Consider the following 27664-nt stretch of genomic DNA (forward strand, 5'->3'; position numbering starts at 1 on the left):
CAAGTAGCATGCTACCGTTCATAGTGAGATGTTGACATTTTTTTATTCATCATAACTGCTCGGGAATTACAATTCACCAGTTATAAAAAGTCTGTAAAGGTAACATCCAGTCATCGTTGTTCTTGTGAATAAAAAGGCCTGAGGTTAAAATGACACCACTCATATAGATGTCAGTATTGGTTTCAGGGCAAACATTAAATTTAGTTTTTGTTTTCAAGTGGTGGTGATGGAAGAAAATTCTGAGTACTTAAACTTCAAGGAGAAAAGGCTCTTGAGGCAGAGGAGACTAAAAAGGAGCCTTAAACAACCGTCACCTTTATGCAATGGGCATTAGTTTGACTGGATAGTACCTTTAAAATAACCAAAGCTTCTTTGTCTGGAACAACAGTGAATTATATTTATTGATCCAGTGCTATAATCCTGATGTCAGTTAACTCTGCAGAGCAATGTTGCTGAAAAATGACCACAATCTGAATGGGGTTTTGGTAAAACACCTGAAATAACATCTTTGGTTAAGACAAGCTTAACACAGTTTCATGTGTTGTTCTATGAGATAACATCATCCTGACTGTGCTTTTTGTTAAAGCATCCTGCGCAGTAATTAAAAAAGTCGCTAACAAGAGGCTAACTCTTTAAGAACTGAACTACACAAGATATACTGCAACATATTTATGTTATTATCCAGTCTATAATGGCTGACAGTTAAACCAGGTATTATATTTGGTAAATTAGTGTCATTAAAAGGAAACGGGCAAAGAATTACCAACGTAAAGATTCCCTTCTAATTTTGTCAGAACAAGCTTTCTATGGGTTCTTTGGCATCTAATCACGTGCTTCTGCCTGTCTTTAGTCAACCAAATCACCAGAATAAGTAGTGAAATTTTACATTTCTGCAAACCACAGAAATGTAACATTTCTACTTTTCATACAATATGTAGCTGATATGCTGTAACTTTACATTTAACCAATGATGTGGTTAACAAATGGTTATGTTCAGGCATAAAAACAACTTGGTTCTAGTTAGGAAAATATCATGTATTTGTTTAAAATACACAACCGCAGCTGGATTTGCTGTGCTGTCTCACTAAAAAACATCCGGTTTTGGTTTTGGTTGGTGCAGTGGTCTGTTACTTGGCAGCTGTCTTGCCTCGGTTTCATGCCATCCGCCATCACAATGCACAAATGTTACATATCTGTGGTTTCTGGCAAATGGGCTGCTTTTGTTCATCTTCATTCAAAAGACAGCAGAGTGCAAATCTTAATGCTTTAGTTCAGCGTCTTTAAGCCACAATCATTCAACACATAATATGCAGCCTTGTCAAAATCCAGACATCATATTAAACTTTTTTAAGTTCAGATTTATTGTCAATGTGAAATCATTTTGATTCAGATTTTGTTGACTTGGCTCTGCCCTATCATAGTGCCTGAATCTAAAACAATCAGTCTGGATTAATAGTGCTTGGGTCTTACATTTATAGTTTTGGCTGTCAGTTTTATTGTTTGTGATAAAATCATACTCCAAAACGTTAACAGCTGATATCTGGCACAGAAAACTGTGTATACATACTCAGCGTTCACTTTATCTTCCATATAAGTTTTTTTGGTTGGCTTTGGGCTTGTTTAAACTGATTGCTTTTGTCTCTTCGCCTGTCAGACCTAATTTTATCAGAGTCATCCCATTCCCAGAAAGCAAGAAACATGGTGAGTATAGTACCAGAACAGGCACCACAGTCAAAACTATAAAAAAAAAGGCTCCAAGTTGTAATAAAACTGAAATATTAATGATGTTGCAGGAATGCATCTTGTTTGTTTTTCACAGTTTAGCCGGGTGTTAGCTTTTTACTGATGCTAATTACAGAAATGTTTTGATCCTTTAAAACAGTGTTTATAGGTGAAAATTATCTCATGAAACAAAGTGTAGGACCATAAACCTGTGTTAAACACAGTGCTTATTATGGACATCAGAACCACATTCAAAACCCAGTAAAGTTTTAATGGGATTGTGGCCAACAAACCAGCATGGCAGAGCTAAGTGACATCTGGGTGTGGTGGTGGGGGGGGCTCCATAAAAACATTATCGCTGCACCAGCCTGTTAGCTAGACTTTAAGGATACGTGTCACACACTCCTCCTCACACACACACACACACACACACACACACACACACACACACACACACACGTTTTAAGACATGCACACAAGCACACACACGCCCACGCATACTCACGCGCACATCTAGAAACACAAACCATCTCACACACAAACTTGCAGCTAATTAATTTTTTTTTATACATTATCTGTCTTATTTAGAGAACACATTTTCTTCCTGTATGAGAGACCCAGAAACAAACACAAAGGATGAACATTAGAAAGAGAATATGATTGTGTTATTCCATAGTCAGCCAGTGCAACAGAAACCAATAATTGGAACACAGTGTAAAAAAGCGTAGTGAGAGAAACTCAGCCATGGGGAAGCCGACCTTCCCACTCAACAAAGGCTGTGGCATTGTCCCCTTTCTATCTGAGGGACTGGTCGAGTCCCTCAGTGTGTCTGTTTGTTTACTTATTTATTTGTTTTGATTGATTTGTGTGTCTTTCGTCTCAAAGCGTCCCACATTTTCCATTTGCCAGAAAGCGTTACAGAATGTCCACAGGCACACAGCGCCAGCCGCTCGCACAACTGTAGCTGTATTTTTCCACACTGGTTGCCATGGTGAGGGGAATCCCCCACCCCAACAACCTCACCTCCTCCTGGCAGCTCTATCACTCCTCGTTGGCGGGGCTCTCCTCCAGAGGCGTGATGGCGGGGAGGCCCAGTCCTGTTGCATTGTGGGATGCAGTGAGGCTGGCAACAGTGTGTAGGAGGACGAGGACCAGCAGGCAGAGTTTGAGCCGGCTGTTACACAGTCTGCAGGCTGCCGAGGAGCTGAGGGAGGTACGGTGCTGGCATGGCGGGTGAGTTCTTTTCAGGGTCCCCCGGGAACGGTTGTCCACTTTCAAGTCCCACCGCACGTCACAGCACTCTGAGTCCGGGTCAACACCTGATGGATGGTCTTCCAGCAGCCCTGGGGGTTGTTTTGGGGGGAAGAGAGCGGTAGCGGAGATATAAACAGTTAGTGCACATTTTGTCTGAAAGATTTTGCATGTAGCGTTTTTTTTATTAATCCTGTACTTGCTACCTTTGACTAGAGTATTGCTGCTTTACGGCTTCACCTACAAGCACTGCTTTGAGGACCAAACACATAAATGACAATAATAACGATAGTTTTTCCCAATAAACTTGATTATTCTTGAAATTATTGGTTTAAAAGCACAGTGGCTCAAATAACTCAGTGAACTGCAATGTAAGAAAACACAAGCAAATACAGAAAAAAAATCACCAAATTTTACAACAAAAAGTGTTTCATCTGCACATGCTCATTAGTTTTAAATGTCCCTTAAAAAAGGTCTTTTGTGTTTCATTTGCAGCTGGAGCCAAGATGAAGTTTACAATATTTTAACTCTAGTGCTGTAAGCACAAACAAAGTCCTCTACCTGGGGGCCCAGCTGCTGCTGCTGCATACAAACTGTGGGCTTCACAAATATTCAGGCGAGCACGTCCTGATCAAAGACAGTATAAATAATGGATGTAGCTACCGTGATGTCACCCAGTGGTTGTGGACTGTCGTTTTAAAGCCTCGAGTTCAGCGTGTCAGCAGTCGCAAATCTCCTCTAAATTTGGAGGAGTTGAAGATTTGTAGGAGCAAGAGGCGGATCTGACATAATTTAAAGCCTTAGTAAATGTAAACCACTTTTTGTACCGAGCGGTAAACATGTTTATTTCTGGTGTAAAGTTGGGCATTTTAACATGCGGGTGGGATTTACTCTGTTTTGAAGCTGGCCTCAGGTGGCCGGTCGATGAACTGCTCTTTTTGGTACTTCTAAATTGGCTTCATTTTTCAGCCGCCGGTTGCCGCTTGGCCCTGATTGGGTGGCTATGTTTTTGCTCATTTCAGTAGGTAAATGTATGCTCGGGATTAGAGGAGAGTATTACCCTTTGAGTCCAGAAGAGGGCGGAGCCTGTGAGAGATTCAACAATTATTTGTGTAGTTAATTGACAGAAAATTAAAAGAATAGAATCGTCAATATGGTCAATAATCACTTTTTCAAGCATAAATGCAAAAAAAGATTAAGATTAAACTAGCTGCGTGATTATGTCATACTGGGCTCTTAATATATTGTGGCATCTTATAGACCAAATCACTTGTTGATTAATCAGTATTGACAATAATTGTTAGATAATGCTCTTTTCCACTACTCAAGAGTTTCTAAATGTGACATATGTGATATTTGTATAGATATTTGTGATATTTAAATGTGATGATGTGTTCTTGTTTGTGTTTTGTTCTCTTCATGTTCACTTATGCCACAGTGTACTGAGTCGTCTCACCAGGTTGTAATGAATGTGTGATTTCTCCATTCTGAATGCTGCACCTCTAATATCTCTTTTCTACTCTGTTCAGAAACCCATAAATTACTGTGATTACTGTTACCTTTGCTGCTTGGTCTACAGATACACTATGGAAGTGGTTTTGATTTATGGGTTCCATATCGAAATTTTCCAGAAATATATACATATTTTGTGCTTTTTTAAGAAGCATGGAAGACAAAATACATATGAAAAGATTATGCATCATAATGTTCTGAACTGAAATCGCAAACAGCTGATCTGACACTCTCACATGACATTAAAAGGGTGGTTTGTCATGGCCTGTGTGCATGCTAATGTGAGGAGTGAACTTTGAGGAGGTGTGTGCCCACTCAGCACAGTTTGACTGTCAACAGCTTAACTGTGACAAAAGGAACTATGCAATTACAGCGAGTTTCTGATAAATCTGCATTTAAAGCAACCACATCTGCAGAGTTAGTGACAAAACAAACACACATGCACACATACAGAAGTAAAATATGCAGCCTGTGGTTCTGCAACAGCTGCTGTCATCTCACTCATTTACTTATTCAGCAGCGTGTGTGCACAGAGTATAATGTACATTTAAAATTGGTAAGACCTTTCTACTGCAAGTAAGAAAATAGTTTTTCAATTTACCGTTTAGTCAGCAAAGCCCATGGAAAGACTAAAACCATTTAAATGATCCAAAAACAAGTACCGACTATGTAGTCAAGGCCTCATATAGTTTATTCTTATGTGCCACAGATCTCTATTATTGCCCAAAAAGTATTTATAATACATCAGTGAGCTGCACTTTTACACTGGGAGACAAATGTCTTCATTCCAATGAACAAAGGTACTCTAGTAAATTTTTGACTCAATCCCCATTTACACAGTCATATGAACTAACTAGTGCAGCAAATGTGTATTAATCCACAGATGAAAATAGTCCCAAAGAAATGTACTATTTACTCCCTAAGTACCATTTGAGAAAGAAAACACATTGCCCAGCTGCTCTGGAAAAATGTCTACGCTCCTTTAAAATCTTAAGTATTTCTAATGTTGAATACCCAAAGGTTAAGAGGTAGCACACACACAGATCAAGACAAAGTTGCCTAAACTCAATTTCACAATTTATTCTGGCCATGTCAAACAAACACGCTCATGTTTCATTCTAGTGCCCTTCGTCAGAGCAGAGATTTACGGCTGTTTCAGCTGTATATGTTCTTTGGTGTTGTCCCTTTTTTACTCCTGCAGCTCTGCCCAGGTGTGCTGCATCACCTAACGAGGTGCATCACTTCTAGAGGTGCACCTGGCCTGAGAAGGAGCTGCTTCCCGTGGATTTGATTGTTTTAAGGTGTCTTATATGGTTATTTTGGGTCAGTGGTGGAATATTTGCCCCATAAGGCCGCCCAAGGGTGGGGTGTAACAGTGCCATATACATTTTTTTTCTCCAAAATATGGCAATGATTGTAAATACATATGTAAGCTATTTTTGAAGATTTCTTCCAGTGAAAGGAATAGGTATGGGGCTAAGAGCTACAGGTAGGCTTCGATGACTATTTAAAAAACAGACAAACAAACAAAGTGTTGGTTCTGGTCTTTTGTTGATAATAACAAAAAAATATAACAGAATATTGCCAGTCTTATTCATTAACTTCAGAGAGCAGCAAGCGCAGCCTTGTTTAGTGAATTAATAGCATCAGTCCAAACAATCAACAGAAAAGCCTACACAAATGAGAAAAAAACATTTTGAGTTTCTTCTGTCATACTTTACATGAATGTAACCTGATACTCAATATGACCACTAGAGGACGCCATCAACATGTGATGTGAGTGTGTGTGTTTGTATTAATCATGTTCTGGGGACAAAATCTGCTCACACAGTGTTAATATGCTCTCGCTCACTCACCTTTCATGTATGTGGACACAAAAGTCTTGTTACGACAATTTATTAAGGATTCAGATTGTGTGTGTGTGTGTGTGTGTGTGTGCCCAGAATATTGCAAATAGGCACAAGCACTGACCCGCAGAGTGCAGTACAAACAGTGCTCCGTTGTACAGCTGCCACTTGGTGCTGTGAAAAATTGGCTACAGTTTGTTGTTATCGTGTATCACCCTGTTAGTCCGGTGATTAAACACAGAACATCCTGTAACTGTAATGTCACAAGTGTTCACTGTGTGACCGTCACAGGGTTGTCTCCTATTGAAGTATCATTGAACAAGTATCATTGTGCAGATATACTTTATCCCAATTTTCAATATTCTGCCACTTAGCATTTACCCCTCCGTTTTGTGTGTTCACGTCTAGGGGTAGGGTGTTCCAGTTTTCCTGGGATAGATGGGTAAGGTGAAGGGTTACAGCAAAATGGCCCTCCAAATGATGTTTTTTTTTTTTTTCAGATGCACACCCAAAACCAAGTGTTATGAGAAATCATGGGACAGATGGCTGCTCAGGCAACTAATGAAACCCACATGTGTATTTTCTTTGTTAATAAAGATTTTAAATTATAATACTCATTGTATTATCTGAAAGTTGTTTCCATGTATTAGGGTCAGATATGGGACCAAGTCATTGTTTTGCAAGTCACAAGTAAGTGTCAAGTCTTTGCACTCAAATCCCAACTCAAACTGACTTGACTCAGGACTTGTCGGTCCCAACTTAACACTGACAAGTCTCTAGTTAAGTCGCAAGTCCTAAACTTTGAGTTCAAGTCCTAAGCAAGTAACAATGACCTCTTTACCAAATATAACATCATTTTAACATCAGATTAATAATCTATTAAATTTACAAAATTCATGTTTATTTGTTAAAAGTTTGTTGGAATTTGCAACTCATTTTTCGATCTACACATTTTGCATGCTGAAATTAATGTTTTGTTTACCACCCGTTGTTTTTGTATGCAAACAAAATTGTCTTTGGTACTGAATTTTCCAAATGGCACTCAGTAACTATTCTCTCCAGCAGCTTGACTGGATGCTGGCTGACTGGTTCAAACAAAGTGGATCTGGAGAATGAAGTGTTGACTGACTGGGAATGAATAACATTTAGTTGATCCAAGAATTGACATTTTTAAATGATACTTTTTAATTTGGACTTGCATTTTTCAAACCTTTCTGCAAGTACCTCTAGTCATGCGTGTTTTAGATCTCTCCCTGCTGCAACACGGCTGATTCAAATGATCTGCTCGTTATGAACTGCTGAAGCCACTTGATGTTTGAAGTAGCTGTGTTGGAGCAGGGAGAGACCCAAAACATGCAGGACCAGAGGTTATAGGTATTTAAAAGTCAAAAGGCTAAAGTCTAAGACTAGTTACAAGTCACTGGTGTTAAAGTCCAAGACGAATTGCAAATCTTGATTTTGTCAAGTCAAGTCTAAAGTCATCAACTAGCTAATATTACATTGTTGTTGCTGATTTGTGCATGACAGTCCCACATTTTAACATATATCCATGATGCATACCCCTCTTTGGTATAAGAGATTTGACTTAAGGAGCAAAGTTGCTCCTCTGATATCAGTGCAGAATAGCAGGGGAAGAGCACAGGTTGCTGATTTTAGCCGACAGAGCACCGCTATTGGCCTAGTATTAGGCATTATTCTTTTTAATGTGATGACTTGTTTGATGGGTTGATTGATTTTGAAACTTAATTCAATTCCAGAGCAATTTTTGTTGCTAGCATCGATGCTTTTCTGTTTCAATCAAATAAATTACAGGCAAATGTTGTGATTATACCTGTATTACAATTTTTGCGTCTGTTTACGTAAACACCATCAAGATTGTCCCATTTCACAGAGAAAGATTTCTACCACTGCTATTGTAACTGTGTTCGATCAGGCACTTGAAAAGGAGAGGTTGGGGTAAAAATAAGTTACTCAGGCCAAGAACATGATCTATAGCACACAGGATGGAAAGAAGCAGAAAAGGTTGGAGAAGCTTGTTGCTCGTAGCTTTGAATCCCAGGATTTAGGGAAGTAATGCTCTTTCATCCCTCACACAGTCAACAAAGCGCTTTGCTTCAACTGCTCACTAAGGTTGTTGAGCACTAAAGTTAGACTGGGCAGCTGCATGTGATGCTAATCTTTAAAATAGGGTTTAAAGAAAACAAACACAGGAGGTAAATAAAAACAGATGAATCAATAAAGTGTGAGATTATTAGTTTTTGTACCTGTGCATATAAAACTGGGGCTGCCTCCATGAATGAGATCATCATTGTCGGGCAGGACGAAGGGGCACCGCTGCTGCACCTCCAGGCAGTACTGACCACAGGGGATTCGCTTACTGCAGTGCATCTGGGTGGTCTGGAAGTACTGAGAACACAGCCAGGGCTTATAAACCATCTAGGTAGGAGACAGAGAGGTGAGGGCAGGGGGGAGAGAGAGACAGGTGGAGGGGGTGCAGAGAGAGGATATCGATGAATTAGGGAGGGTTGCATCAGATGATATGCAATCACACACATGCACTCTCTCACATGTATGTGCATCATCCGTGACCTCTGCAGCTATTGATTCACACAGGACTGAGCAGATATCCTGGTGATCCTGAAATCCACTGTTTAATGAATGTGACTGTTGCTGGGCAGTTATCATTTTGTCGGTCAATGTACAGTATTACCCAACCTCCTCTTCAGAACAACTGCATCAGTGTGTGCCGCAGCTAAATTTCACAGTTTTCAGAGAAGGTTTTAGTTTGCAGTGATCCTCAAATACATGGATGTTTCACTATACACAGCCTGAGTAAAATGTGATGCACTATAGGACCTGGGACTTGTTTTATAAGAGTAAAATTGAGTAATCTACAATCTTAATGTGAAGATAAAAGTACCTAAAACACCAAAAATAATAATTTAAGATTTAAGATAACCTGTTATCACTCCTATCACTCCTAGCAGCAACTCACATCAAAACAATCTGATAATTAGCACTACAGGTATTAGGAAATATATGTATTTCTTTTATTTTGGGGTGAACTGTCCCTTTAAAAAGGAATTGCACAGTAAATTATTTATGTGAGATTATTTCAAATGCATGATAAAAACAGGACTTGCATTCATAATGTTGATGTTTGTGTGCTATAATTTGCTTTGTTTTTTTCTCACCCATTTTAGCAACTCTACAAGTGGGGACAAATGATCTACTTAGCACCTTTATCTTTTCTCATGTCATAAGCTAGCGGCTTCATTGTGCGGTATTATCACCTGCAGCAATTAGCTGGTATTTCCTGTGAAACACTCCAGGGACAGCAAGGCAAGCTAGCACCTGTTAAAGTTAATCATGGCGCTTAAAAACAGCGCACTAAACCATATCACTCCCCCATAGATAATCACCGTATATGTTGCTATTGGGGTTGTGCCCAAGCAAGTGTGTGTGTGTGTGTGTGTGTGTGCGTGTGCGCGTGTGTGTGTGTGTGTGCCAGAAAGAGAAGAATGTAGCGAGATCGAATGTGTAAGCTAATATGACAAACATAAATACTACAGATCAAAAAAGAGATATACACAAGAACACAAAATGAAATGATTACTTAAAGTCTGAAATATAGTAATAAATGTAAAAGAAGCTAACCAAGTGTATGCAAGTGTAAAAACTTGCTTTCTGAACTGAACTATTATTTAAAGTGTAGATAATTGCATTCTAGCCAATATGGGCGTCTGTATTTTAGGAGGTAGAGCGGGTCGTCCACTAATCGGAAGGCTTGTGGTTTGATCCCCAGTCAACATGTCAATCTTGGGCAAGATACTGAACTTCAAATTGGTCCCAAAAGCTGTTTCATCAGTGTCTGAGCACATGTGAGTGTCTTAAAACTGAGGTGGCACCTTGAATGGTTGCCACGGCCACCAATGAGCAAATGTGTGTAAATGTGTGAATGTGACTCATAATATGTACGTAATGTAAGGCAGAAAAGAGGGCCAAACCCCGCTCACTCTGGTTTCAATTATAATAAAGTGCTTGTTCAACCAAAAAAAAAAGAAACCCCCCTCTGTTTTCACTCTCCAGGGAGCCAAAAGGACCTGGCCCAGCACTGGCCCAAACTCGACACACTGGAAGAAAAGAGTCAGGCTGTATCCGATAGCCAAACTCAACTGAGACTCGGCATGAATGACGCCCCAGATTCGGGCCAATTTATTTGTCCGGATTCTGGCTGCCAACACTCCCATCATTGGGCGCTTATCTTAAAAATGACCTGGCCCAGCATCAGCTCAAACTCTGCATGCCAGAGGGAAAAAGTCGGGCAGCATCTGGTTGTCAAACTCGGCTGAGACTGATGAATGAAGGGACATTGTAACTGATATAATACAATTACTACTACTACTACTACTACTACTACTACTACTACAACTACTACTACTACTACTAACAACAACAACAACAATAATATGAATAATAATGATAAAGAGATGATGATAGTGTAAAACTATAAACTAAAACTGATATATTTTCTGAGATTGTTATCCTATTATGAAAATCTCATATGTTGCTACCCTTTTCCACACAAAGATGTTTCTTGACTGCTCTGTAATACAGCGTTAGTATATACTTGTGTGTCATTCTACAAATTAGTCTTCATATAAATAGGAAAAGGAAAAAGCAATATGTGATTCAAATGAGGAGGAAAAAATGCAATGCATCAGGAAACTATTCTTAGAAATCGTCTGCCTTTGATTCATGTTAGTAAATTATTCAGAACTAGAGTGGGGGCATATTACTGTAAGTCAAAATGTTGCTGGAATAATGAAGAGAGGTTTAACAATTGTCTTTATTGTGACAAGTACCTATTGTCTGGTACTCACGTATCCTTTGTGCTTGTAATGGCCACACTGAGATGTCATTTTTTAGCATCTGAAATTTATCATACCATTATATCATTATGTAAATCTTGCTTCAACATAACATGACTGCTCGGTTGAGTCATCTGTCACGCTCATTGTAGACTGAGAGGCATATATTTTATGCATGATTGAACACGTGCACATACGGACATTCTGCACACATGCACAGATGTTGTACAGTAAATTGCTGTGAGCCAATAATTAGATTTGCAGTCAAAGATAAGGTTGCTTCCTGAGGACACCACACACACACACACACACACACACACACACACACACACACACACACTTACATTGCCCTTCTCTCTAGTCTATCACTGTGTGAATGTCACAAATTAAAATGTGGCCTGATGTCACATCTTGTGCATACAGCAGTAGATGATTATTTCTAAATCATTAACATGCTGTGCGTCTGTGTATGTGTGAATATAAGCATCCACGTATGAGTGAGAGTACACGTTTTTTGTTTTTGTTTGCATTTCACTTGTGCAACACATTTTCCACCTCATGTCCTCCTGTTCCCTGTGTTTGGACAACTTCTCATCCTGTTGCTGTCAGCATGGGGAGATAAAGACAAACAGCGCAAAATGCAGCAACGCACCCTGTTTCACTTACAATGTCACTGGCAGTGAGTGTCAAGTGGTGCCTCTTTTGGTATTTATCAGACATTTACCCTACTCAGCAAAATCTCAGGGAACAATGTTAAAGTCAAGGTCTGTGTGGTTGCACTGAGGCTCGGACATGAATCAAAAAATGAAAAGCTGAGTAATGAATAACATCACAACTAACAAGATTATCATTAAAAACAATGCCTCAAGCAGCCCCCTGGCTAAGACTTGAGTGTGGCAACCATTTTCCCGCCCGTGTCACATTTCCTTAAAGTAAAATTGAAATCAGTGTTTAGTGGCGGCTCTTCCTATACACCATATAGGCGGCCACATAGGGCGCTGCCAAAAAAGGATTGTACCAAATTGCCCCCTATCTTATGTCTGTGAAAACATGGATGTTTGACAAGCATCTTCCCCCTGGCAGCACAAAAAATCAACATAATTAGCTTAAGAATTATTGCCAAAAACATGTCATTGTAACCTTCGACCCTTTACTTAACCACCAAATTCTTAACAGTGTATTCTTGAGATATTGCATTCACAAGGATGGGTTGGACACAAGGTCACATTTGACCACCAAATTCTAATCAGTTCATCACAGCAGGTCTATGTGGACGTTTGTGCCAAATTTGAAAAAAAATTCTCTTAAGCTGTTCTTCAGATATTGGGTTCACAGAAATGGGACAGACAGACAACCCGAAAGCAGCCATGAATATTGTCGACACATAGGCATAAAAATCAAATTTCAAGACGTGTATGAGAAAAGCATTATAGTAAGAGAAAATGAAATGGTAAAAATCATTTAAGGCAAAGAAAAAAAAAAGAAAATTTCAACTGTATCCTTTTACTAGTAGCTTATATTATTATTAATTTAATTTTTTATTGTGTAAAACAATAATTAGAATCACAATAATAATGTGTGTGTGTCCCGGATGGGGTTTGCCAGGGGAAGCTTGGCTATGGCACTGAATGTACTGGCACTGTATTTGAACTGCTTATTCACAAGGACAAAAGACTACAGTAGGTCAGATCTAGGTGACACTTAGACCACATGACTAGAACAAAAATGAGGGCAGGCGTGCCCTGTGAGCCCGCCAGTCTTCAGAACATCTGTTTGAAATGCAACAGCTGTGGTGTAGAAACCACAGCTCTTTTTGGCCCTTTGCCACACAGTCATATCCTTTTGCGCTCAGTCCCAGTTAGTGAGGCCCACCGCTGCTGCATACGAGATCTCCACTCCCTCAACCATCAGTCTTCTGTGGACGCATGACTGGTAATTTATCATCCTGCTGTCAAATCTCAAAGAGGAAGATAGAGACGACGAGTGAGAGAGACAGGGATAGGAGTGTCATGATAGAGATAGCGGCAGGATTGAGTCTTTCTTTCCTTTATATAACTTTTTCTAGTCTGGAGTGTTCTCTCAAGCCCCTTGGGGAGAGTAAAATACTGCCTTCTCCTCAATCACTGACTCAGTGAGTTAGAGGTCAGCCAGCTGGCTCTCAAATTTTTACTCTCCTTTTTCTGTCACCTTTCACTTCCTTTTACATCTCCCATCCGCTTTTGCTAGCTGAACTTCTGTCATTGTGTCACCTTTCCCGTTCAGGGTGCAACTGAGACACAGTCTCATAACACAGGCCTCGTGGTTTGATGTTGCTTTTCCTGTGAAGTATTTGAAAGAGGCACACAGGAAAAAGCTACTAAATGAATTTTCAAATAATGTGGGAAAACTACTAGTTTGCTTTGAAAAAAGGCAATGGAAAAGATTTATTTCATTCTACAATACAGTCTTCAGGTCAACTCCATAGCCTTTTTTGTATTGCCAACATTTTGTTATGCCCCTCTCTCCTCCCGGCTCTTTCTTGCCTCAGTGATCTGCAGAGTTGACACTCAGCTGTCTCCTGGATTGGATTATTTCATAACGATTGGGCTAATAAGGTTGTAATTGATGGAAGGCCTTACCCTGCCCTGTGGTATTGGTTTTAAGTGGCCCCGGATGGCCCTGCCTTGTCAGTGCCTCGTCTTTAATGTTTTATCTGGACTTGTGGTTTTAGCTAAACTGCTGACAGAGAGGCTGAGGGGGCTGGTAGCAACACTTTACTGCCACTCATTTCTCTTCAACATTACATACATTTGCACAGTACAGTACAAAGAGGCACATAAACAGAGTCTCATGAGCTGCCTTGCCAATTACAACTAACAAAGCCATTCACTGCTTTGATGCATTTAGGCTATCCTCTTTTCTTTTATCCTCTTTTCTGCTCTGCTTATTTAAATGATCCTCAGCTTAAATAATGAACCAGGACAAGTGTACATCACAATATCCTGGCATTAGCATACTTTTAACTTTTGTCAGACTGGGGCATGGGTGTAAAAAAAACATAAGGAAATGTTGAAAATGCTGTTAATTGAGGTTAAGCCGCACCTCCTACTTTTTCTTAGACATTTACAGGAAAATAAAGTTTTGTATTTTATTTTTATATGCTGGTTCAAACTGATTACCCATATTTTGTCTCCCAGTATCAAAGGTTATTTGGTGGCCTGCTGCAGAAAGTGAGGAAGAACATGATTGATTGTCTCAGTCATTCGATCTCAATTCCAAGAGAGTGCTGTTAAAAATGTTCATGCTGTAATTTTCAGAATTGGGATCAGAGGTCAACTACAGGGTCATTTCAAGAGCAGACACTCAACACTGAGGTGAGGGGACTTTGAGTACTTTTTATTTCAAAATGCATTCAGCTCCTCTATGTTTCTCTTCTGGCTTTTGCACAGTAGGTTAATAATAAAACAAAAGCCCCCTTTACACTGCTTGTTCAAGGCAGGAATAAAGCACCATTATGTCACCTCACCGTTCTGAATTAAAAGTGCAATCATGAATCTGCGTCCATGTAAAAGGGACAGCCAGCTGGACAGGAACATGTGCGCGACCATAAGTAAAGCAGTTAGCAGCATTAGCTTTGAACTCAAAGAAAAGACCAGCAGCAGTAAATGTCGGCAAATTGGGAAAACAATAAGATTTGGGAGCTCCTTACCCTCTAATCAGAGGACGTGATCAGCTGCCATATAACAAGGATGGTAGCTGATTATTGTTGACATTAACTGCTATTGTAACTGTTTAGAAAGTGCTGCTGACGCATATGTTATATGTCACATTAGAGGTTGACGCCGTTGCGTTAAACATGCCTGTCACATGTCTTTTGCGTGTGAGATGCCTGCATACCGTCTAAAGTCGAACACTGGAGCGACATAATGCCACCATTATTTGATTTTGTGTACTAATACAAAGGCAGCTTTTGTAGCGACCCTATAGCATGTGCACTTTTTTTTAAAAAAGGCCTTATTACTATCATTAAAGAGCATGAAGGAGGAGCTTTAGATATGCTTCTTCTTAGCTAGGCTACAACATAGCTTAGTCGCTAGCAAAAAATTATATTTAGGGATACTTATCAAATTTTCTTGTGGGTTGGTTGCTCATATTCTATCAATGTCTAAGCCGGTTAGGCTGTTGTATTTTATTGAACATTTTCAATAAAATTAAATATTTTAAAATCATTTAAAATATTGCTTCTATTTTTTTTCTATTATACTGATTTAGGGGCAACCAACCCCATTGTGTGTGACAACAACCTGACGTTGGGCATGGGTGTCACAAGTGCACAAGACATATTTGATAGTCCATATTTTAAAACAGAATAAGCTTAAGGACAGAAAGGTTGCTCAATTCCCACCTGACATTTTAGGCTTCCATTACAAATGGAAAGGGAAACTAATAATGATACAGTCTTAAAAGGGCTAAAATGAAAGTAAAACATGTGACAGCCAGGCCTGATGTCCCCTATTTTACAGTCAACAAGAACAGGTGAAAAACACATTTTCAGTCTATTCCCTCTGAGTGCTTAAAAGAACTAGAAATGGTAAACTCTGTAAGTGAACTCAGGAGTATAAACAAAGAGATATGTTTCAAGATTTATTTCAGCAGTATTGAAATGAATTTAACCGACCCTATGTACTGTATACAGTCCACTGATGAAAATGTAATTCCCTACACCAAGTCCACAGAAGCACAGATTATCATTCTGTAAGCTCTTCACAGTGTTGGATGAAATGAGCAGTCCATTCAGGCAGTGACACTTAGGCAGCCCGAGATGTAAGGGGTCAAATAGAGGTTGTTCTTTAGTAGGAGCCAGCATGTAAACTATCGCTTTAATTCCTACACCAGCAGCAGCAGCAATTCCCCATGGGATTTCCACCACAAGATGGGGGCTGAAGGGTCAAATCGCAAATGTTACACAAAATATAATCTGTAAAACAACACCCGCATTCAAATGTACAAACAAACGGGCGTGCATGGCTAAACACGTAGGTACGTCAATGAATGTAATCAAGCGTGAACTCAAACACAAAGACAAAACAAACCATGGGTCTCTGCTAGAAAAGCGCATGTATAATCAATATCATGGCAGAACTACTCTGCTAACTAAAGCAGATAACATTTAATTGGCTGCAAAGTATTTATGTGCATTTCCTTTTATGTGCAGTGAAAACATGCATGTGTGTGCATAGTGGCTAGCCTAAGGCGTCAGCACCTGGTGAGCACACAAACAATGTCAACAGCAGTAATAAAGAGAAAATGTAACTAATGATTTCAAAAACCGACTGAAATAATCAGGAAGGTTTTAGTCAAGGTGGTAAGAGAAGACAGTGAGAATGTCAGTTTAAAACAAAAGGATGAGCGAGGCTGCCGGCAGACTGAAACCACAATACAAAGCATTGATTGAAAAGAGAAGTGGCGCAGAAAGCACGCATGCAACTCCCTGAGAGGCACCTATTCAATTACATTCATGTTATATTTGAATGACTGTGTGGACACATGAGGCTTGGTTTCTCATTATGACCCACCTGCTGTTTGTGGCAGATGCACGACAAAAACACACACACACGCAATCACAACCTACTAAACATGTCCTTTTAATATGGGCTGCTCATTTGGCAAACAAAAGCCATGCTAATGTAATTACTACACACCAAGGACATACAGTATTATGTTAAGTGAGCTTATTAAAAGGAGGATATATCCAAACCGACAGAGAGACAGAGGAGGACATGTGTGTAAAAATAGAGTAACCTCAGACTACAGACTGCACCGAGTTCGCCAGACTGTTTTTCTGAGACATTTGCTGGGCCATGTTTCGATGTAAGATGGGAAAAATACAACAAGTATGATGAGTGCTGCATCGCAAAATAGCAGCGGTACAGGGATGCATGAAAAATTAATGAATGAAAGATACGGTCATGGCAGTGTGTGAATTAATAATGAAAGAATGAATTTCCTCCATGCAGAAGGTGTTCACTGCCTACAAGAGCGTGTCAGGTGGTGCAGGTGTGAGCCTCCGAGACTTGCTAATAGACCAGATGATAAAGTTACCACTGAGCTCCCCTCACACACACACATTCATAATCATGAACTGTGTGAGAAAAGTGAAGATGGAAGTATTTCACATCGGATTTATAATTTGGGCCTTATTCACAAATAAACACACTTTTAGGCACTGGCTCTAGATTTTATGTATTGTCACTACATTTTGTACAGATATTCATGGTTCTTAGAGGATGAATATGTATAATTTTGTTGATCCTCAGACTTTCCCTGGCACTTTTGTCCGTGCTTAGTCAAATCATGCCGCATCAATTTGCATTTCAATTACCACTTTAAACTGACCATCTACAGAGTTGGGCCAAAAATTTACCTGACCACCTCCAAGCAGACTGTCTCATGGGCCTCATCATTATTATCAGCATAATATGATGAAAAACAGTGCAAAAGTCTTAGAGAATATATATATTTCCCTGGCACTTTTGTCCGTGCTTAGTCAAATCATGCCGGATCAATTTGCATGTCAATTACCACTTTAAACTGACCATCTACAGAGTTGGGTATATATATATATATATTATGGGTGCGCGGTTATGGCAAAAATTATTATTTGTCAATGATTTGACATCATGAATCTATTAACACTGTTAAAAAGTGATTATGACAGCTTTGACCATTGCATTTGTTTAAATTGTCACTCTTGCATGACGCTTTGCTGCTTTAAAAATGTATATGAAAAAATGTAAATTTCTATTGACTGGATAATGCCAACTGCAAATATTCTAATTCCTCACTTGGAGAAAAAACTGGTGGAGCATCATTCGGGTGCTCCCTTGCAGCACTACATCTATGTTTCTGAGACACTGTATGCCCTGCGAGGGAGATGTACATCCATACAAGAAAATTCACAATCTCTGACAACAGTAATAAAGTTGTTGACCACAATAACACCAGCGTGGCAGACAGAAAAACATTCAAAGGTTCAAAGATTCAAAAAAGCACACAAGAACAAGTGTTTCATCAGTTGAAGACACACCTTCAAGCAGGTAACCCTGCTGCATGGAGATGTCACTCTGGGCTGACATGCTGAGTCAAACCAGGTCAAGCCACACCAGCACATGGAAAAGCCCTATAGCACCAGCAGGTTGACATAACAAATGAGACTTGGCAGCAGTTCAGTCAGGAAGACTCTTTTCACGCGTTCTTTATTTATTCATTTTCTTTCCTCTCTTGCTCTCTTTTTGTCCTTATTCCCACTCCAACTCAATCAGTTTACTGAGGGCGTTCACTCTTTCAGTTACACCAATCAGGCTTTGCCACAATCTCAGTAAGCAAGTCATCTTGTTGCTGTCAAATTTTAAAACTGTTGCCTTCTCTGCTGCTGTCAGCTGTCATTTCAGTCAATGCAATCCTCAACTCACGTCGACATTTCATCACAACCAGCACCCATGGGTCCTTCCTCTGAGCTCATCAGAAGTCCGCTCCACATCACATTCATGCAGATCCACAGCCATTGCTCTTCGCCCCTTCACCACCACCACCAGTGTCTATACTCCATCATCAGTGGATATTCCTAAACAGCTCATGGCACCACTACCCCCTTAAAAACATCATGTTTTTAAGGGGGTCATGATGGGGTGTAATTGCCAAAGTCTCTTGTTATATTTCTTCAACTTTCCTTTTGTGCACTATGTCAAAAAATCAATTCAAGTCTCTCCTGATTGAACTACTGGATGGAGTGCCATGAACTTTGGTACAGATATTGCTGCCCCTACATCATACAGCAAAATGTCTCGTGAAGTTAACAGCTCAGGTAGAAAAGTCTTAAAAACAGAGGTCGGGACACTAAGATTTTCCCTCTGTACTGAAACTTGGTGCTCCTGGTACTCCTAAACTTCCTCTATTACAAGCATACGGAGAGCAGAGACAGAGAGCAGAGACGGAGAGAGTGTCGGAGAACGGGGCGACGATGAGACATTTTGAATGCGAGGATGAAGATGAATGAAGAAGAAAAAGGACATTTTCTACAGGCAGCATATCCATATGCACAAAACATTTGCCCTAAAACTCATTTTGTTGATTAATTGAGGTTATCTGGATGTAATTCATCGGCACTGTCAGGCTGACACTTACACTGATAATTAATTTGACAAAGATAATTATCAGCAAGATGGGCCTACTGTGAGTGAGAGTGATGAATCAACACCCACTGCAGTCATACAGCCTGCTGTTAACTCTACTGGGCCATGCTTGTATGCATGTGTAACGTGTACCTGCAGCTCAGCTCTCTGCCTCTGTGGCGTCCCATTCCTGCATCCCCCTGCCATGCAAACCTGTTAAACACTGCAAGTAATCCCACCAACAGACAACTGTTCACCATAACTGCACAGTATCACAGGAAAATCCCTTCCTCCTCGCGCAACTGCTATCTCTCCTGCTGCTATACATGCCTCCCCCCACCCTGCCTCACTCCCCCCTTGTCTCCCTCTGCAGTGTGTACTGCAGCAGTTGGATGAAAAATGGCCTGGAAGGGGGGGCTGGCGCAAGGTTGCCAGCAGAGACATAACAGATATACACACTCACCTTCAGACACACACTGTGCTCTCTTTCTAGCTTTCCTGTGCTATTTCTCTAGCTTGCTCTCTTTCTGTCTCTTTTACAGGCAAAGCAGACACACATGTAGAACACAGAGACAGAGTTACAATTGTCAATAGCTTGTTATTAGAGAGTTTTCCCCCGGCCAGGCCAGCCTTTTCAGGTCCTGTGGATCAGATCGCTTAAAACTGAGCCCATGTGCCCCTACATTGGTCAGTTAAATACCTTTTTGTTTTAAAGGTCAATGGGCACAGTACAAACATATGCATATGTGAGAATCCACATACACAAACATTTCCTTTAATAGCTCCCCTCAGATGTTTTGCTATTCACGTCTTCATAAAAAGAAAATCATTCCATCCGTGTTTATCTGGTGCAGGCATGAAAGATAAAGTCAGAGCGAGGGGAGCGAAGGATCTTCAAAGGGTGTCACTGAAGTTTATCTCCGCTTCAGTAATTAATACTTTGATTTTGTGTACAGTTTAAGACTAAACTGTCAGCTTTTTTTTTCATCAAAATTGTTCCTCTGTGTAAAGAGAACCTAATAATTCCAAGGTCATACAGTAACTGTGTGTCCACGTCCTGTTTGAGTTGTTGTTTCTGCTGAAATCAGCATTATCCTCTCTTTTCATATAAAGATACTGGAATAAGTTCAATTACGTTCACAAGGCTAACAAAGTTGCAACATGGCTAAAATTTCATTCTTTTGTAGCCAGAGCTGCTGTGCTGTAAGATGGAGTTACTGCAGTGAATCTATTCAAGAAACTGTGTGTCCTTAATCTTTTTGTCTTTATTCCAACCTCCCCATAACTAATGTGAACTTTAAAAGTCAACCTCTCAGTCTCCCAAATCCCCTTTGAGCTGGTAAAATAGAATAATCTTATAATAAATATAAAAACTACACAAATACTTCACCCGTTTCTCTAGCATTTCCTGTCTGCAATGACATCACTGTCTCCTTGAAATGACCCCTTTATACTGTATATTATATTAAATGGTTTTGTATATGATTTAGGGGATTCAGTGTTTATAAACAATATTTGTCAATATGATTATGGAAGTAGGGCATACATTATTGTCCTGTGTAGTTTTAAAATGAGATGAAGTATGTTATGCACTGTAGTGTGAGTATGAGAATTAGGCAAGAAGATTTCGTTTCGTATGAATACAAATAAGGTGCTGCCAGCGTGAAGCCTGGAGCAAAACAAAAAAATTATATTTATGTATCCTTATTGCATATAAAAGTGCAAACAAACATATAAAAATGCACGTACACTACATACATCATGGGCAATCTCCTTGAACACGGCAGAAAATCAGCGATATCAACTTTTTAATTATCAGATGAGCAGCTACCAGAGCTGAGGAGGTAACGAAAATGGAGGTCTTGTCTGGACAGGTCCAGCAACAAGCTGGCTGTGAACCCAAGACTGGCTGCTAAAATACATCACACACAAACACAAGCACACATACCCTGTGTAGAGGCCAGCTCCACTGATAAGAGGTTTCACTCTGAACCTTATTAACTCTGAATCTCTCAAAGAATCCAGCCTGCAGTCACTAAATTTACCAGTTTATTAGCTAATTCTGTACAATCAAATGCATACAACAACATCCTGCAATGAATTCTTTTTTTTGTAAAGCTCAAAATGTTAAGTTTTTGTTTATTGGGTTTCACAGTGGTTTTTATTTAACTAACTCTGGTCATTTTTTAGGTTATGGCTGTTGGTGGAATTTGTTTGTTTCAAAGATCCCTTGTTCCCAGGGTCCTATACGTTCCCGAGATGCATTGTTTGGAAGGCCCTATATTGCAGTCCATTCTCACTCCGAACTCGGAAAGTAGCACCGCTGTCACTGCTTTTTGCTTAAGTGCAAACACCAAAAGGCACCTTTCGTGTGAAAATGAAACGCTGCTGGACGGCGTCAGCTGAGAACGAGGCTGGACAGAACCCATCGCATTGTTATCATATGCTGGCGTACGGCCAGACAGCACCTGCCACGTCCACATGATACGCGCACGGGCAGCGTCACTTGAGAACGTAGCCGAACAGAACGTGTTGATTGCGCATGAAACACGGCAGAGCGGCGTCAGGTTGAAACACTGCTGGTAACGTTGTAATATAAGGATGTGTCCCACAAACAATGAACTTTCGTGCAGGAGTCCAGTGATCCCTTACTGCTTCCCATGTGAATGTGATGGGTTTTTTGTTTTCGACACCTTACCATGTGCCTCCTTCCTCTAATTCTTACCATCCGTGCCCTTGTTGCTTAAACTTAACCATCCATGCCAGCATGTATTTGCTGATGTTCCTCCGTGGGTTGCCATGTATTGTTTTTGCCTAAATATAAGCACATGTAGCATCATCCTACCACATGCATTCGTTAACATCAAGATATCACCATCCTGAAACATAAACAGCAGATGCAGAAGGATACATAACCTGTAATATGTAGATCCAGAAGTCCACTGACGAAGAGGCAATATGTGACGTATTGAGATGAGAGTGTGTTGCATGTTTCCAAGGTCCTTTGATCCTGAGCTTTGTATCTGCTTACATTAATTTAACATGGGCAAAGGTTAGGTTAGAGGACTGGAATCACATGCACTGGCACGGATCTTAGTCTAGATTATAGTTACCCTTTTTCAGCGCTAAAATTAAAATAACAAAAGTTAGTCTTCCAATAAATTAACCACTTACGAGAGGAAGTCAGTTCACAATAGACTTTGTTCTGATATCAGACATCTACCTTTTTTTTCTTTATATAAACTCATTCATTCTAATAAATATGCTTTAACATCCTATATTAGCATCAAAACAGCTCACAAATTTGTCCTCAGACTTGGCTGGAGGTCACGAAAATGATCAATTAAACACTGACTCATTTAAATAGCTGGCAAATTAAATGGTGAATTGAGTATAACGTTATCATATTAGATGTTGAATACAATTAAATGCAATTAAATTAAATACTCAAGTGTTACAACCAATTACCCAAATTACATGATTTCACGGTGATCAGATGAAATTGTAAACAAATCATTTTATGATTATAGTTGATCAGCCAGACATTTATTTATCAACAAGAAATTTAAGGAAGTTGATTTAGTGCAATTTTACTCACTGCTGATTTTTTAAACTCATTGCTGCACTTGATTTAATATCGCCTTCAACACCAACCTCATTTAAGTCAATATCGGTTTAACTGTGTGTCAGTCAAGCTGACATCTTACCACACATCACTGTCATGTATCCATGCACTTGATAATGAACATATCTTGCCATTGAAAATGTCAAGCCATGGATAGTGCACATGCACATTTTAAAGTGTACTTGCATGGGTTATAACACATTGTGATGGTCTCTAAAAGAAACTATCAAATCAATGAAAAGCCTTTTAAAGTCTCCAGCATCTTTGCTTCTAGCTGCATGACAAACCATAAGGATAAAGCCACGAAGTACAATGCATTTGGGATGGAAGGGCAGAAATTTGACTTGAATATGTTGTTGAATTAAATAATGTGACCTTAAAAGCACCCTCTAATTAAAGGTGGCAGCGATAGCAAAAATTAAATTAACCGCAGGGCACCATATCATTTGATAGCTATCGATTCCACCCCTCATATCAGATTATAGAATGCTATGGTGCACAGTGTATATAGTGGTTGTGCCTGGTGTCGGTGTATGACAATATAGAGCCTGCTTTGGCAATATAATGCTTCTAATTCATAATAAAAGGCAGGGCACAAGCAGGAAGGATCATGGTTTCATGAATAGAGGTGACATATACAGAATTATTTAGTCTTGTAGCCAAACAGAGGCTGATATATGCGCCCTGCCACCCATGGATGGATTACTTAACGGGACTAACAGGCAAAGGCAGGGGCTCAAAGTTTCAGGGACCCCCTGGCCTTCACTTGCCAAATGTCACTCAATTTACTGACAAGGAGGAGACTCAAAATGACTGTGACAAGATGCAAAAAAAACTGCAAAGAGACACAGTTTAGGCAAGGCAACCACGAAAGACCAAAAAAAGATGTAAAATTACCTCAGAGATACATAATGACCTTAAAGAGACAAGAAACAACTACAGGGAGACTCAAAAACACAAAGTAACTCAAAACAACCCAAAAGACAAACAAAATTGCCTCAGAGAGACACAAAACAACCAAAAAAACATAAAATTACCTGACAGAGATACATTATGACCTCAATGAGACACAAAACCACAAAGAGACAGAAAACTGCCAAAAAAGACATACAATTATCTTAAACTGATATGCAATGAGCTAAAAGACACAAAAAATACTTCCAGGATTTAAAATCAAAAAGAGACACAAAGTGACAAAAGAAGACACAAGATTACCTCAAAGAAACACAAAGCCACAAATCGACCAAAAAGATTTCAAACTACCTGACAGAGACACACAATGACCTCAATGAGACACAAAATGACTACAAGGAGACACAAAACCACAAAGAGACAGAAACCACTAAAGAAAGAAGACAAAAAAAATATCTTAGAGGGACATACAAACCTATAAGAGACACACAAGATCACTACAGAGACCTAAAACCAAAATGAGACACAACTGACCAAAAAAGACATAAGATTACCCCAAAGAGACACACAATGACCTCAAAAAGACACAAAACAACTTCAAAGAGACACAAAGAGACACAAAATGGCCAAAAAAAGACCTAAAATAGCCTCAAAGACACACAATGACCCCAGAGAGACACAGAACAACAAAGAGACATAAAAGAACAAAAAAGTAGCAAAACCACCACAATGTCTGCATCTTGCTCCAAGAGGTGGTGAGGCATTTTGGCCCATTGTCTCATAATCCGCCCGTGCTACCAGCCCGACATTATAATACACTGTTACTTTGAATTGCTTTGTTAGTTTTGTCAGTTGGTGTTGCTTTCAACACTGAGCCTGTTCAGAGGTGCGTGACAGTTTAGGTGAAACATTTCCAAGGCTAAAGTGGCTGAAGCGCCATTGCATTTGGGGAGTTGCTCATCAAGCAAAGATTTTACTATATTCTCATGTACATTGCGAAAAAATGACTGTGAACGTCAGTCTGTAAACACATCATTATTAACAGCAAAAGTATGTGTTTATTTTGGGGTATTTTTTTAGAACAGCTCAGGTCAAACAAAACATGCTTTGTCAGCAACGCTTCTTAGGAGATTAGTTTCTAATAGCATTATCCCATAAATACGGAGCAAACTCAAGGGCAATGCTCCACGTTATGTTTATGTGCGCAATTATGTATGCACATGCTCGCACAGATATACAGCACACACACATACATGCACAAACACTATGTGGAGCACGTCACTGCAGTGAACTCTCTCGTTGCTCTCTGTTTTCCAGCTGTTGCAGTTCTGAATCATCGTATAACCTGGAGCTAGCAAAGCATAGCACCAATCAAAATATCCTGCAATCCTTCCCACGAAGGAAGAGCCAATGGTCCCCATGGGAATCATCCCCAGTAGCACTGGGTCTCAATAGAGCCAGAGAGGTCAGGAATGTCTGTATTGACCTTGATGAATCACTCACTTGAGTCTCAACCCCCTAAATCCTTCAACATGTCCTCTCCTGTCAGTTTCCCTCTTATTCCCATCTTTACTGGTTTCTCTGGTTACAGCATGGCATCTGCTAAAAGATCACCTATCTCTTCTTTTTCGCACATTCCTTCTCATCCAAAGCAAACATCTATTGACTCACACATTTTTACACAGAGGCAACATTGTCGACTCTTTCTAGCAACAGCATTACAGCAGACAGGTAGCTTTTCTACGCTACCATTTTTATCCAACTCCCTTTCTATCATGGCGTTCCATTTTTTCTGTTTTCTCTGATGTTTTTTTTATCTCACATATGGACGGGAAAGTGGGCCAGGATTGGCCAATGTTTGAAATGCAGGACAGAATTAGAAAGGAATGTTAGAATCCGATGGGGTCACAACGTCTGGGCCGAGCCTGAGACACAGCAGCTTTGCTGCCCCCAATTAGACTAAAAACTACAGGCAGAAAGTCTGAGTCTGATATATTCAACCAGGCCACATTCCGCCCCTGTGCTTCTATCTGTCGGAGAAAGAAAGGAAATGGGAGAGCAAGAGAGAAATGGGGAGATGCAAACATTAGAAGAGGAGGAAGGAGAGACTGAAGATAAATTGGTCAGCCCTCCCCCCACCTCTCTCCCTCCCTCTGCCTCTCTCTCTCGGGACTGCTGTGTGCGAGACTGCAGATAGATTCTGATGTTCTCATTTATGTCTTAATGATTGGGTTAGTATGCAGCTTGTGCTCTGCAATGCTGCGCTTAGACAGAAAGCAAGATCACAGAGGCACGCAAGCATACATGGGCGCTCACACACACATTCACTGCAAGATGAAAGGGATTAACACGGAGATGTGATGCATGCGGTGCCACATATGTAGATGCATGTATCAACGGAACCAGGGATGATGCTGTGTTTTGCAAAGCTCATTGGTATTTTTGGTCAGCAATAAGTTATAATTCTGCAGCACATTAATCTAAAATACACCACAACTGAAGAGAAATGACGCACAGACGGCCTTAGAGTGCACTCGTGTGCAAAAGGGGGACTGAGGTGAGAGAGCGGGAGGCACACACACAGAGAGATGGTACTTGTAATGACATGTCATACCATCATGGGTGGTTAATGCATGAAATTCCGGGATGAGTGTCCTTTTAGTAAACAGCCGTATCATTTGAATATTTCATTGAGGACAATTACTAGCTTGTTTACTTATTAATCTGATTGCTGCTGCCAGAATAAGCTGCAGCTCTGTATCATGGAGAGAATGAGAGTTTGTGCAAGCAGAGGAGAGCAGAACAGAGCAGCCCCCACACTGCTGGTAGGCCTACTGCAGGGAGAAGCATCACATTTACACTGAATTATAATGATAGCTCGGAGAATATTATCATGGTTGAGTTTAGCAGTCAAAGCCTTAGAAGATATGCACCCAAATGCACAGTCAGTGTGTATCCATGACCACCATAAACGTGTCAACCTGAGGAGAGAGCAGTGATCTCATAAGAAAACACTGGAAGCACAAACAGCTATGAATGAAAAGCTAACATTTCAGAATTACACAATGTAGCAGACTGTTTGCTAAAGCCCTCCCCTCCAAAATTGTCCAATCATCTCTGAGCAACTGTAACTAGGCACGGTAGGCCAGTCAAGCTTTGGATATTTCAAGATCCTGAAGCAGTGTGCATGGGCTCTGAGAACCAAACTCTTCAAGAATTTGAAAGGATTGTTCTTTTATAACTTCCCAAAAACAAATATATAACAACACTGTGTTTATCAAGTGTAGTGTTAGCATGACTGGCTGATTAGCTCATCTCGTGACGTAGCATCACTTCCAAGGCCAAGAGTTAGCATTTCTTTATGTTTCTATATAGTGCAGGCAGTAAAAAAAACGTTGACCAACACATTTACTGTGTGGGAAGCTTATACTGTTGCGCTGTGTCTTGGATTTGGAGAGGTTTACCCAATATGAGCTTGCCAAACTCAGGAAACATATGTCGAGATGAGTTTACCAAACTCATCTCAACATATGTCACTCTATTACTGTAGCTACCCAAACTAACGAGCTGCGTCTTTGTCTCTATGTCTCGCACATGATTTATCACCTAGTGAAGAAATTCTACTTTTTTCATAGGACCATTAAGCCCTAGCTTTTTGTTAGCCATCTAATGTATATTAAGACCTTTCTCTATGGTTCTTATTTTCATATTAGTGAGCTAGAAACAAAAAAAGTCAAGTCTTGACTTAAAAAGTCAAGTGCCGACAAAGTTTTC

At 40.0% G+C, this 27664-nt stretch overlaps 1 protein-coding gene across 1 annotated transcript in view; it reads right to left on the reverse strand.

The window, feature by feature from the left end:
• Positions 1 to 2216: 2216 nt before the first annotated feature.
• The window catches only part of LOC121949338 (transmembrane protein FAM155A), a 93046-nt gene continuing 67598 nt past the window's right edge, over positions 2217 to 27664 (reverse strand). Inside the window, exons 2-3 of the mRNA XM_042495001.1 lie at positions 8597 to 8768; positions 2217 to 3065 (exon numbers count right to left, since the gene is read on the reverse strand). Coding sequence (XP_042350935.1) covers positions 2764 to 3065; positions 8597 to 8768 — 474 coding nt within the window. The 3' untranslated portion in view covers positions 2217 to 2763. The remainder of the gene's footprint in view (positions 3066 to 8596; positions 8769 to 27664) is intronic.

This window comes from Plectropomus leopardus, chromosome 10, assembly GCF_008729295.1.
Source record: "Plectropomus leopardus isolate mb chromosome 10, YSFRI_Pleo_2.0, whole genome shotgun sequence".
NCBI lineage: Eukaryota > Metazoa > Chordata > Actinopteri > Perciformes > Serranidae > Plectropomus > Plectropomus leopardus.